The sequence below is a fragment of the Ictalurus punctatus genome, chromosome 15, assembly GCF_001660625.3.
Source record: "Ictalurus punctatus breed USDA103 chromosome 15, Coco_2.0, whole genome shotgun sequence".
NCBI lineage: Eukaryota > Metazoa > Chordata > Actinopteri > Siluriformes > Ictaluridae > Ictalurus > Ictalurus punctatus.
In genome coordinates this window covers 17,489,109-17,503,277 of record NC_030430.2, presented here as the reverse complement: position 1 = coordinate 17,503,277, position 14,169 = coordinate 17,489,109, and the positions used below count along the sequence as shown (strand labels likewise).

The 14,169-nt window shown below is 41.1% G+C and overlaps 1 protein-coding gene across 2 annotated transcripts in view; it reads left to right on the top strand.

The window, feature by feature from the left end:
- noc2l (NOC2-like nucleolar associated transcriptional repressor) overlaps positions 1–14,169 on the top strand; it is a 42,260-nt gene that overhangs the window by 11,591 nt on the left and 16,500 nt on the right. For both annotated transcript variants that reach the window (XR_006983717.2, XM_017487597.2), the window contains exons 10-15: positions 2,818–3,006; positions 3,144–3,283; positions 4,196–4,307; positions 11,620–11,733; positions 13,026–13,127; positions 13,992–14,135. Coding sequence is in view for 1 of the 2 variants with exons in the window: in XM_017487597.2 (XP_017343086.1) it covers positions 2,818–3,006; positions 3,144–3,283; positions 4,196–4,307; positions 11,620–11,733; positions 13,026–13,127; positions 13,992–14,135 (801 nt within the window). In the remaining variant the exon portion in view is untranslated. The remainder of the gene's footprint in view (positions 1–2,817; positions 3,007–3,143; positions 3,284–4,195; positions 4,308–11,619; positions 11,734–13,025; positions 13,128–13,991; positions 14,136–14,169) is intronic.

Sequence of the window (14,169 nt, the reverse complement as noted above, 5' to 3'; positions counted from 1 at the left end):
TAATTGTTGCAAAAAAAGGACAAAGTTTAAATAGGTCAGTCTAGACTTAAATGTGTCAGACACTGACCTCACTGGCAGAATTACAGCTTACTGAATCTACATACAAACCCCATTCAGACACAGTGATGTGTGATAACACTTTTGTTCCAGCGTTTGTTTCGATTCTGTAGGTTTTAAATAAGGCTGTTTGAATGACCAATGTTTTATTTCTACTGTAATAGAGCAACCATTTAGTATAGAGTTCTCTAAAACTTTAAACACCTGATCTGTAGCTTGAAGTACATTAAAAGCAAATGTAAACAGTATAGACCAGATAAGGTACCCATAATACAGTATTTATAACTGGTGTCACAGTTATGGTGTCCTGCACGGCGTTTTTTTGTTGTTGTTTTGTTTTTGTTTGTTTTTTAAATGAAAATAACAGCCATACATAGAGCAGTGTCATCATAGAAACATGGGGGACAGAGACATGGGACTTTGGACCAGCTGTATGAAAATGACCTAAGATAGTGTAACGGTCAATAAACTGCATATTTATGTTTATTCTGATTTACCAGTTAGTCACACTATTGCAGAAACACTGCAGATAGTGACTACACAATCATGGCATAAATATAGGATTTTAAGTTCACAGCATATAGAAAACAGAAGTGTTGTGTTTAAATGCAAATTTTTTGCAGATTTTATCTTTCACTTAGAAGCACAAAAAAAGGACATCAAACAAATGAAATGGGACACATGGGCTCGAGTTTTACAGAGCTCTCCTGGATTGAACTACCGGTAAAAACGAATGAGTATCAGCTGTTGGTAATGAATATCTAAGTACTCCTCAGAAACCTGTATGCTGTTAATTGGTCATGATAATGATTGACTCAATTCATCATCTATTGTAACGGCCAGTGAAAACGGTTTAAAAAGAAGTTGGTTGAGAATTAAGACAAAAGGTATGACAGACTGAAGAGGTTATGTTCTTGTACGAGTTCTTATTTACTTCAGGTGTAAAGAAGCTTTGCTCTTGTAGCCCATCCACCTCAAGGTTTGTTCTGTGATGCTTTTATGCTTACCATGGTTGTAAAGAGTGGTTATATGAGTTACCGTATCCTTCCTGCTAGCTCGAACCAGTCTGGCCATTCTCCTCTGACAAGATGTTTTCTCCTTCAGCTGTGTTTCTGAAGCTCGCTGGAAGCTTTGCTTTTCAGACCAGGTCCTTAAAAAGTCGTAACTTGTCTGAAATTACATAAAAGTAATTAGTAAATAATGGCATATGCAGTGGTTTAATAACACTAGCCTATCCTGTTAGGTTTTCCTGTCAGACATCACTACAGCCTTGATACCCCAATACAACAGTACAGTACACCGTCCACAAATTAGTTAGATAACAGTAGTTCACTTAGCAGTTATGAATGAATACAAATTGTCGTCAAAAATAAATATGGTCAACTGATCCATGAGCATAATCATAATAATTGGAAAATATACTATGCACTTCTAATATACAAAACATTATATCCTGTGGCCCTTTACAGGCATACAAAAGGCTTGAGTGTTGGTTTGAAGCTTTTTCCTGTCACTATGGTGATTTAAGTTTTAACCAGTGAATGTGTTTGCAGCAGCACACTTCCATGGCACCACTCGTGCATTTTCACTGTTAATGAAATGCTTCTGTAAAATCAGTTACTATCCACAAATGTATTATTAATCTTGCTAATGTTTTACTTTATTGGCATTCACATTAGTTGAGTCCACTGGCATGCCACAGAATGCTCTTTTGCTTCTCGTGTGAGCCAAAATCCTTTGCTTTGTTTATAATACTGAGCAAGAAAACAGAAGGTTTACATATATACATCCAAATTTTTAAGAATGTATTCTTTATTGGGTTTTCTTATTCTTACAAACGTACAAGAATTAAGAACAAACATGTGCTCAATCACCTAGCACAAAAAAAAACCATACAATCTATTATTAAATGAATCAATCCAAATAATAACAGTACATACATGGATTAAAAAAAAATGAATGAAATTAAACATTTGAAAAAAACTTACTGCAAGTTGCAAAAGTCAAGAAATTTCCTTCAATCAGAGTAGTAGATATCTATCCTCCCATGTAAACTACATGAAAGTCTCTCATAGGCTGCCACACACCCTAAATCTGAGAGCCACTCATAAATTGGCGGCTTTCCTGGAGCCTTCCAGCCTCTTACAATGACGCATGAAACCTCCAAAACCGATTATCGGTCAAGCCGAATTTCGTTTAAGTCGCTCGAAAGATATCAACACGTCACCCGCATAAAGGTCTTCTAAAGTGTTCATATTTTTATGCGCAGATTCCTTCAATAACGCAGGGGATCCACCTATTAACAACCTCGGATTGGCCCAGATGGCAGACGAAGGGCTTAAAAAAGGATTAACCCCATGATATGAGAGGCTTTCTTCCAGACTGTTTGGAGATGGGAAATAATGGGAGGATTACACACTGGTAGGGGTAACATTATCAGTAGGGAAACCAACGGTATGCATGGACAAACCGTTTTTTCCGTAGGTAGCCATGGGGGAGCTCGCTCAGGAGGTAGCATCCATTACCCCAGACGCCTCAAACTAAAAGCACAGTGATACAGAGACAGCTTGGGAAGGCCTAATCCCCCTCTCTCAAATGGGAGCTGAAGTTTCCTGAAGTTACATACGAGGGTTCCTGTCACTCCAGAGAAATTGCTTACAAATCCTGTGAAATCGACTGAAATATTTAGAGTGAACATTATTTTTTTGACATAAATTGTGTCAGGAACATCACCTTTTAATAAATGTAATCTCTTTGCAGCAAATGTACATCGCTTACGTCCAGAACTGCAAGTTCACCTCCCCCAACGCGCTGCCTTTAATAAACTTCATGCAGCGCACTCTGGCTGAGATGTACTCTCTGGACACACAGGTCTCTTACCAGCATTGCTTCATTTACATCCGCCAACTCGCCATCCACCTGCGCAATGCCATGAACATGAAGAAGAAGGTAATTCGCCTCAGCATCAAATAAGGGCTCGTATAAATGATTGAACACCAGTGTTTCTGATCGTTCAGCATTTTGAAGTATGCTCAGATACAGTTATTGAAATCCATTTGTTTGTAATGGTTTTTGTGTGTGTGCAGGAGACATACCAGTCTGTGTATAACTGGCAGTACGTGCACTGCTTGCATCTGTGGTGTCGAGTGCTAAGCATAATCTACCCCAGTGAGGTGCTCGAGCCCCTAATCTACCCCCTGTGCCAGGTCATCGTCGGCTGCATCAAGTAAGCGGGCTGTACAAGATTTATTCATTATTCCGTGCACTCGCTACACTGGTTTTCTAACGCTGCAGCGGACACAGGACTCCCTGAAACTGGGCAGTTGAAGACTGGAAGGACATCACCTCGTCTTTTTCCAGTCTATACGCTTTCGGTGATCCTGTGCCTGCTGTAGCCTCAGATTCTAGTTCTTGGCTGACAGAATCCGAACCAGATATGATGTCTTCTGTTGTTGTAGCCCATACACCTCAAGTTTCTGGATGTTCTGTGATGCTTATCACAATACATTAAGAGCAGGGGGGTGTAAACTTTTGTACATGATGATCGGTGTAAATTATTTTGTCTTCTGGGTACTAAATGAGAAAAAATAAATTCTTTAAACAAAATAATTTATATTGATCATCTTGTTCAAAAGTTTGCACCCCCCTGCTCTTAATGTATTGTGATGCCTTCCTGAGCTTCAGTGAATGTTTGCACCTTTTGTAGTAGTAATAACACCTTTCGTGTAACAAAAGAAAAAAAAGATTCAATTTCTAAGTGCAATGCAACTTTATTTACAACAATCTCAGTTAAATCTGACTTCTTTAGTAATAGTGATGTTGACAGAATCACCACCAGGTGGCAGTGTTGTCTGGCTTTTTTAGGAGGTACTGACATCCGATTTGCCCAATGATTCATTGGTACATAGTCTGGAGTTTGTTTTACTTTTCTGGCCTAACATTCTCTGTACCTTCTCTTCATTTATAATACTGATGTGAAAAATGGTCGAGGCAATAAGATTGCAGTTGGGTTGCTGTATTATTGCATCTGAGCCTGTATAAAAAGTTAAATAATTCTCCTTTATTTAAAGCTGCAGCCACTGTTTTTTTGGTTTTTTTGTATTTTTTGATTAATGGTGTACGTGTGTTTGGTGTTTAGGTTGGTGCCCATCTCCCGGTATTACCCGTTGCGGCTGCATTGCGTCAGAGCGCTTATCCTGCTTTCCAGCAGCACCAAGACCTTTGTGCCCGTGCTGCCCTTCCTGCTGGAGGTAAGAGTAGGATACGGCTCATTAACTCTTCTTTATTTTAGGTTGATCCAGGCAGGTGTGCAGCCGTTTCACACGTCACTCCCGTGCTGTTCCAGCACACTGCTGTGGCTCAGGTTTCACTCTACTCGATACCAGCGTGTGTGTGTGGGTTTGCATGGGATGTGTGAACATGTAAACTCCGTGGCTTTTGTCACCATGGTGCTCCTGTGTCCTGCTGGTTTCTAATAAAAGCCCTAAGAACTGTGTGGGATGCTGGAAGCTGTTCCTGTTCCTGAATGCTCACCTGCAGTCCACATTTTTTTGTTTTATTAGTTGTTTTTTTTTCCCCTCCCACTTTCTAGCTGTACAGTACTGGTCAAAGTGATAGAAAACGACTCCAAAAAAAAAAGTCAGTTTGAAGTATAAGGGAAGTATGTGTGTTAGAGAGGCTTTTGTATGGAAAGAAGGCCATGACACACAAATGCGCACACAAACAGGGTGAGTGGAAAAGCCGGTTAAACAGTCGACAGCATTCACCGTAGTGAGAGATGAAAGATAGAGAGGACGGAGTGTTTAGTTAGCGCACGAGTGTTTGTCCAAGCGCCTGTGTGCGTTGGATATCTTTGTTATCAGGAGGAGCGGAGGTCACAAACCGTCGTGCGTGCGTGTGCGTGTGTGTGTGTGTGTATATGAAGCTGGCATGGGCCCCTGCGGTGACAGCTGCTGTGAGAATAGAAGCGTGGAGGCGACAGCAGCCGCAACCAGCGGAAGAAAGAGGGCCGAGGAAAGGGGGGGGGGGTGGTCATTGCAGGGGGGGAGGGTGGGTGGGGGTGTGTGTGTGTGTGTGTGTGTGAGAGAGAGAAAGAGAGAGAGAGGTCTGTGGTTCATGCACAGCTCTAACCTCGCTCTGCACATCACATCCTCTTTGCCTGAGGCGACCCTCTTTCTGCTCCCTGTGTTTATTTGTGACGCACTGCCTGCACTTCCTGTTTTTGCTCTCTCTGTAAAAAGAGATGTAGCCACTTGCTTTTATTAGAGATGCAGATTGCAGAAGAAGCACCGTCTCTGTCCTTCCCCTGTCACTCTCTCAGCCTCTCGCAGAGCCCTATTCCTTCCTCTTGCGTACTCACTCGCTGTGTCTAATACTCAGAGTCTTTTTTGCGTTTTCTTGCTTTCCTCCTCCCCCTCTCCATCGTAGTTTTGTTGTATGTGTGTGCGTGCTATCATTCGGTACTTCCTGTTGTATTGGCCTCTGAGCGTATCAGGTTGGGACCATGTGCCACCACTTCCTCTTGTGTCCCGCATGCCGACACCACATCCGATGTTTGTACAGGCCGGCCATCCCTGAGCTTGCGCACACACACTCTCTCTCTCTCTCTCACACACACACACACACACACACACACACACACACACACACACACACACACACACACACACACACCCCTCTAGCACTAAGTGACCTTCCATAGCCCTCTCAACTGTCTGTGTTTTCACAATTACACACTTGACGTTTTTAAACAGTAGTCAGATTTACCTTGAAAGTCCCATTGCACATAATGTGATTTATATAACATATAAATTTATATAAAATATAAATATCGGTCACATGCAATGAAGGGGTGAATAATTTATACATTTATTAGCCAGCCTGCCGTACAAGTAAAACCTCAAATGTGCTGTGTTTTGGTTGCCCGGAAACTGACTAGGCTCAGTGTGATCACTAACGCAATACATAATGGTATATTGTGATCTATTAAGTGCATATGAGACATTAATGCAAGCAAGTGGAAATTAATATATTATTATTATTATTATTATTATGCTCTTTTTTTTTTTTCTAATGTAGCACATTGTGTTTGTGACCTCAAAATATGTCAGCGAGAAGCTAACCAAAGTTTTGGGCTGGGATGTGGCATTTGGTTCTCGCATCGCACTGGATAGCATCTTCATTTTCTGCAAACACGTTTAACCATGAGATGACTGTCTGTCTGAAGGAAGTAGAAGGCTTATTATATGACCGCTTTGTGCTGAAAGTTAGTTTGCTCAGTTTCGTCGCTGTCTCCACACGCACCTCAGCCGACGCACTGTAGTTACAACATTGAGTGAAGCGTATTAAGTTTTAACATGCACACCAAATAAAGCTCTTGTTTTTGTAAACGCCACTAACCAAGTTGGGGGTTCAACAACCAGACAAAAACCCTTGTCCTCCAGGAAACTATAAATAAAAAGCCTGGACATGAAATATGCTTGTCCTGGGTGCATGACTTAATGATTTGTCCATCTCTGCAATGCATTTAGTGGAATTTCAGTTTTATTACCTGCATTATTATTATTTTTTTTTGGTTACCCGTTTGTTCCTCTCTACGTAAAGGGATAGTTTACCGAAAAATGAATATTCTAATCAATTACTTGCCCTCATGCCTTTTCCAAACCCTTAAGTCTTCCGTTCATCTTCAGAACATGAATGAAGACCATTTTTAGTGAAACCTGGGAGATTTCTTTCCCTCCATTTACAGTCCATGTAACCAAAACTTTGAAGCTCCAAAAAGTTTATAGAGGCATTGTAAAAGTAATCCATGTGACTCCCAATTTTCTGCAAAAAAAAAAAAAAAAAAAGGAAGTCAGAATATCTTTACTTCTGCATAGATCCCTGATGCGCGTTCACGAGAGAACCACGGCACATTCGTATTGTATCGAATTATTTTATTTATTTTTTTTGTCGAGAGGGGTCTTCCTCTGTGTCCGCTCTAGCGTTCTCATGATACAACGGGACCCGGAAGCGCTGCACTGTTTACAGCAGAGGAAGAGGAATGCTGTGCACAAACTGAGTCACATAGAACAATCTTTATAACAAAGATGTCTGCAGATTTCGACATAGAGGAGGACTTGCATTTTTTTTCCCCCTGCTCTCGACAAAAAAAAAAAAAAAAAACCCTTGTGCATGCGTCGTTTTTCTCTCGTAAGTGCTCAAAGGAGACCTATGCGGAAGTGAAGATATTTTGTGAATAAAGAATTCATTTGAGTTTTTTTGTGCACACAAAGCATTCGTATCACTTCATATAATTGGGATTAAACGACTGGAGACACATGGATTAATTTTACTATACCTTTATGAACTTTTTCGAGCCTGAATGTTTTGGTTACTTGGACTGTAAACAGAGGGACCGAAATCTTCAAGGTTTCATTAAAAATGTCTTCATTTGTGTTGCATACATGAACGAAAGTATTATGTGTTTGGGACGACATGAGGGTGAGTAATTGATGACAGAATTTTCATTTTGGGGTAAACTATCGCTTTAAAGGCAGCATTCTCAGAGACTATTGCTGATTTCACATATAAATGACTCATTCTAAGGTAGCGCACAGTGGCTAAGTGGTTAGCACGTTCGCCTCACACCTCCAGGGTCAGGGGTTTGATTCCCGCCGAGGCCCTGTGTGTGCGGAGTTTGCATGTTCTCCCAGTGCTGCGGGGGTTTCCTCTCCCAAAGTCATGCATGGTAGGCTGATTGGCATGTCTAAAGTGTCCGTAGTGTATGAATTTGTGTGTGAGTGTGTATGTGATTGTGCCCTGTCCGGGGTGTACCCCGCCTTGTGCTAGGCTCCAGGTTCCCCGTGACCCTGAAAAGGATAAGCGGTATAGAAGATAGATGGATGGATGACTCATCCTGTACTGATTCTGAGATTCATAATAGCAACAGCTTTTATCTTGGAAATCAGTCAAGTTCATTGGGTTACTTATGTCTCGATGTGGGATTAGGTAATCAGTGACAGCAGCTTCCCGGCTTCAGATCTGGCCAGCAGGATTGCCATGCCTTGCAATCATCTTGGTTGGGAGTTTACTGTGGCCTACATTTTTCACAATGGTGATATCTAATGGTTCAGTTCCCCCTCAGCTACTGTTTCAGATAGATGGATACCGGAGGAATCAAAGCCGGTTTAAGTTCCTGAGCTATACTGTACTTCCAGGAATCATTTGTGCTGCTGCTTAAGAGCAGGCACTACAGGAAATAATGGCATGGTGTTTGTTGTACTGAACACCGCTGATTGGTTCAACACAAGCTGGAATGACTTTACCATTTCACGCCGCATTTTTATAATGATTTGTGGTGTAAAAATAATGTCCAGTGACTGTAGTTCTTGTTCAGGATATTTCCAGAACCCATATGGAAGCACGCTTTAAAAGACAATTGAACATTAATAAGATAAGATACGATAAGATAATACTTTATTAATCCCCAGATGGAGAAATAATATAATCTGCTGCGTCCTGTGTTCCTAATAGACTAAACCACAATGCAGCTCTCATTTCCCTGTGGACATTCTGCTTTAATTTCCTACTTGGTGAAAAATTGACAGATATATTGCACTCTGCATGCAATGAATTTGCACACGTTTTTGTTTCTGGCATGCAGGTGCAGTTGGGTAAATTTAACACACAAGTACTGGCGGCTTAAAGATTTAACGGAATTTACACCCGGGGTTGATTCCCGGTACAAAAAGCTAATGTTCAGAGAACTGGCTTCTGCTTTCTTGACTTGAGTTTCAGAGCGGCAGTTAAGGCTGGGAGTGACCAGTTGAACAGGTTTTTCCAGTGGGAAGTTTATAATTATCAGAACTCCAGACTATGGTGTTAAAGTTCTGTAGGTATTCTGTACTTGTACAGATCATGTTGAGGCTTGGATTGTAGAAAAACAATGTGTGTGTGTATATACATACACGTGTGTGTGTGTGTGTGTGTGTGTGTATAGTAGGCGAAATACATGAATCTCGGCTACTATATAGTAGGCAAGTACGTGGTTTGGGAAGCAGCCCACGGCTTCAAGCAGTCGTCTATTAGGACGTATAGCATGAGAAATAATTAACTGCACTTGAAGCTTTCGTAAAAATAAAAACAGCCAATACTGTATACGGTACCATAACGAAGACCAACTGTATGTTAATACGTGAAATTCTGGATGGTTTGCCAGACAGCGTGACGTAATGACGTGTACCATTAATTGAGCTGTGATCTATAACATGTAAAACCTGAACATGAAAGGAGTATCCTAAAAGCGAGTCATGTAAACACCTTAATCACAATATTGTCTTATTCAGAATAAGGTCAATAATTAGATTACTGCTGTCTATGTAAACGTAGGCACTGGTGCCGATACTGGTATTGGGTGTTGTACTCGTAAAAAGTTTTCTGATCCCACTATCCAATAACGTGGTACTACAGTGTGTGACGTAAACTAGGGATGCACCAGTACAACATTTCTGTGCCGATGCCAATATACTATCACTTAACAGTGACGTCTGCCGATACAGATACCAATAGTGGTTCTGTGTTTTTAATACCTTAAGCAATTAGACGTCTGCGAAATAACGCAGAATCTGTGTAGTGTAACGAGGCTTAAGGTGTTTTTCCAGTTGCTGAAAGCCCATGCTCTCCGCTGCGGAGAAGGGTTGATCGTCTACTGCGATAAACTCAATTAACCTGTTTGAATGTGCTTATGCTTTCGAACGCTTGCGTGCCAGGATCTCACGATTTTGCGATCGCAGAAATGAACGCACAATTGAGCGTCGAACTCCGTAATACTTAGAGGAGCTTGCAGTTTCTCCAAAATCGCCACAGATTTTCCACAGATTTGGGCCAAGGCGCATCATGTGACATCATCATAACGCACATTCAGCCAGAGCCCGCTTCGATTCACGTTCCTCGAACATAAGTACAGCTACAAGGTCTCCTTTAACATCAAACATCACCTTGAAAGACCATGCAAAACAATTTCATGCAGTTGCAATTTCACCAATCCAAGTAGTTTTCTGCAAATAAGAAAAGCACTAAAAAGTTCAAATTTTGAAAAAAGCCGCGACAAAATAATGCGTTTTTTTTTTTTGACTGCAACAATCATGAAAACTGTTGCGAAATCCTGTATGGACTGTGTTGTGTATTTAAATTGGTATATTTAAAAAAAAAAAGTGTACTTCAGTTGCTTGATGTAGGTTTGTCAAAAGCAATGATTGTATATGGTTTTTAGCCTAACGTCCTGTGTCATTAATGTACAAAAAAGGCTTTAAACAAATGTGGTGTGTTTGGCATACTTTTTTCAAATAGTTTACTATAAAATGCCTAGTTAAATGTATATAGTTACATTCACAGAAGGCACATATTGGAGGCTACGGTGTCATTGTTATATCCTGTGTAATAATCCCTTACATTTATATAGCGCTTTTGTAGATACTCAAAGTGCTTTACATAGAATTGGGGGGGTCTCCTCAACCATAACTTGTGTGTAGCATCCACCTGGATGATACACGTCAGCCATAGTGTGCCAGAACGCCCACCACACATCAGCTATTTGTGGAGAGGAGAGTGATGTAGCTAATTCAGAGATAGGGATTATTAGGGGGCCGATGGATAAGGGCCAATGGAGGAATTTTTATCTACTCCCTACTCTTTTACCATAAGTGTCCTGGGATTTTTAATGACCACAGAGAGTCAGGACCTCAGTTTAAAGTCTCATCCTGTGCTGTTTTTCCAGTTTAGTGTCCCCGTCACTATACTGGGGCATTAGGCCCCATACAGACCCCAGGGTCAGCACCCCCTACTGGTCTACCTAATACCACTTCCAACAGCAACCTTCGTTTTCCCCAGGAGGTCTCCCATGCAGGTACTGACCAGGCTCAGCCTTGCTTAGAGTCAGTGGGACACTATGTGAGAACTGCAGATGTGGCTATGTAGTGAGCATTTTTAATAAATAGGAAGCCGTTTAGAATTTGGTCTGTGTTGAAGCAGCTTAAATTAGAAAAACAAATCATCTTTGAGGATGGATTTCTAGTTGTTGAAGTGTGAGCTCTATATATAGGCTCTGGTTGAATAAAGAATCAAACATTAGAATTAATGAAAATGATAGTTTTGTATCTTTATGATGTTCACTGCTTTACAGGCTGACATGATTGTCACCTTTGCTTGTGTATATGATAAAAACATAGTGTAGCACTACTGCTGATGGTCTAAAATGATTGGCTCATTAATATTTTAGCACATTCGGTTGAAAAATGTTTAGTGTGATTATAAATCTGATGCAGTTTTTGTGCACACACTGATCATACTATTACCTTTATATTGCTGAATACATTCTTTGAGTCAGTATCAATCACTGTTGAATATAAAACCAGCATACATTTGCATTTTATCCAAGCTGGCATTATAATTTTATCCAAATATTCTGACTTTTCCATAATGCTGTTTTGTGATTTGTGTATTGTGTGTATTTTTGGCTTTATTGCATCTTGTGTTTTTTAATTAAACTTTTTAATTTATGAATTGGTTTTATTTTGTTCTCAGGTCCTTCAGCAGGAAGACTTCAATAAAAAGCCAGGCCGCATGAGTGTCAAACCCATTAACTTTGCTGTGATTCTCAAACTCAGCAAAACCAACCTGCAGGAGAAAGCCTTCAAGGTGAGAGGTCTCACATTTTCTCTACATTAAAGGCTGCTTAAACCTGCTGACACACCTAAATAGTGCTGCGAACAAAAACAAAAAAGTCTGAATAACTGATAATGTCCATTTATGAAAAATTATCAACATGGATTTTTGCTATTCGTCACATTTGTTTATTTAACTGAAAACAAACGCATACAAAAACAACCATTTTTAGCAGAAATGTAAGAGTGCACAGGAATCTATTGCTGGGTAGGATGTAATGTCATTTTGACCACTGAGCTACCACTGCCACATTAAGAAGTAGAAATAGAAATATAGGAAAATGGATTATTTTCCTGTCTGTGCACTTCTCCTGTACCTGTATGAGGCTCTTGTATCTGATGAAAGTCTGAACATGTCGTCACAGCAGCTAAAGCAGTACATACTGGGCTTCTGCCAAGAGGATTGCCACCCGACCTGCAGGGATTATCCCATTATTAGCCCTGCTGCACGTCAGGATCTGGCCCCTGAGTAGGGTCGCATCACTAAAAATACTCCCCTCCTCCCTGACCAAACCGTCAGCATAGGGACTTTCCATAGTGGAAGAATGCGTGCAAAGACAATGAAGGTCTGGCCAAAGGCTTTACACCCAGCCCCAGGCACAAACATTTTTATGGATTAGCAAGGTCTTTGTGTTTAAACCTCACTGGGTGAAGTGGGCAGGCCAAACTGGCTCCCAGTTTCAGGTCCTGTATGCTGAACTGTACTTCCTGGAAGGCACACCCCCAACAAACTAGGCATTGTTTTTTCAAATCTAGGAGGGGTTTGGTCCAGGTTTTTTTAGCCTGTTAAGAGTGGGTTTTGAATTACTGTAGCCTTCGTCAGCTAGAACCAGTCTGACCATGCTCCGCTGATCTGTCAAGAAGACATTTCAACCTGTAGAACTGCTGGATGTTTTTTGTGTTTTGGCACCATTCTGTGTAAACTCGAGAGACTGCTGTGCATGAAAATCCCAAAACAATATGAAAAAGAAAATATCTGAAATACTCAGAACAGCCCGTCTGGAACCAGCAACCATTTTCCCATTCTGATGTTTGATGTGAACAGTAACTAAAGCTCTTGAGCTGTATCGATATGATTTTATGCATTGTGCTCCTGGCACATGATTGGCTGACTGGGTAATTGCATGAATGTATAGGTGTTTGTATGTGTAAGGGTTTTCACAGGTTAGCATGCATATAAATTCACCATGGTAATGAATACTTCTAGAGTATGACTGGGTATGAAAGTTTTAAAACTGATGTCTGTAATGAATGTGTTTATTCCAGGATGGACTGATCGAGCAACTCTATGACCTCATACTAGAGTATTTCCACACCCAAGCAGTCACGATTGGCTTTCCTGAGCTTGCATTACCCACCATCATCCAGGTACACTACGACCATATTCTTTCTCTTTTCTTTGTTTTTTGGTTGTTGTTTTTTTTGTTGTTGTTGTTGTTGTTTTTGTCCTCTCATTTCCAATAACACACAGAAGTATAGTCATTCACTATGAGCTCTGTTTTATAGACACTTCTCCAGTCAAAGTCTATGAAAATAAGTGAGTGAGTGGTGGTCAGGCATCTATTGTGGCTTGTCTAGCTTGCCATTCTTTCTTTTCTTTCTCTCTTTCTTTTTTCCTCCTTCTCCTCCCTCCTCCATACCTTTGGTTCTTTTCATCATGATGACGACTGTTAGGCCCACATCCTGTTTGAGAGGTGCTGAAGGCCATGCCTGGGACACCCAACCACAGGCTATAGTCCTCCTCTCACACCCACATACACACAAGTCCAGCAAGTTTCAGGCCTCACACACTCCAAGAGCAGGCTGCACTCCAGCTCCTTTCTGCAGCATGGCCACTCCTCGCTCATTCACAGACGCACACACCACACACAGGCCACATCCTGTTCTTTGGCCAAAGCTCAGACCTCCAAAGCACTGTTAAAAGTCAAGCCCTGAATATTTATTCTTTTGGCCTGTAATTATTCATGCAGGTATTTCAAAAGGCTGGCTTTAGCTAATCCCTTCGTTTTGTTGTTGGAACACGACTGTGCTTACGGTCAGATTTGTTTTTCAGCATACCGTCGCAGCGGGATAATGATCATACAAAATCATGTATAATGTTGATTTTATCCGTTCGGTTTATTTATACTTGGTTCTAGTTTTTCCAGTTTTAGCTAATGCCTTAAAACATCATGAACTGAACATGCAGATTCTTCATGCCATCCTCTCGCTCCCTTTCCCCCCTCCATCCAGCTGAAAGCTTTTCTGAAGGAATGCAAAGTGGCCAATTACTGCAAGCAGATCCGCCAGTTGCTGGAGAAGGTACAGGAGAACTGCAGTCACATCACAAGCCGTAGACAGAGGGCTGCTTTCGGCGTAGCTGACACCACTGCTGTGGTAAGTGTGCTCGTGTGTGCTTGCTCATCAAGCC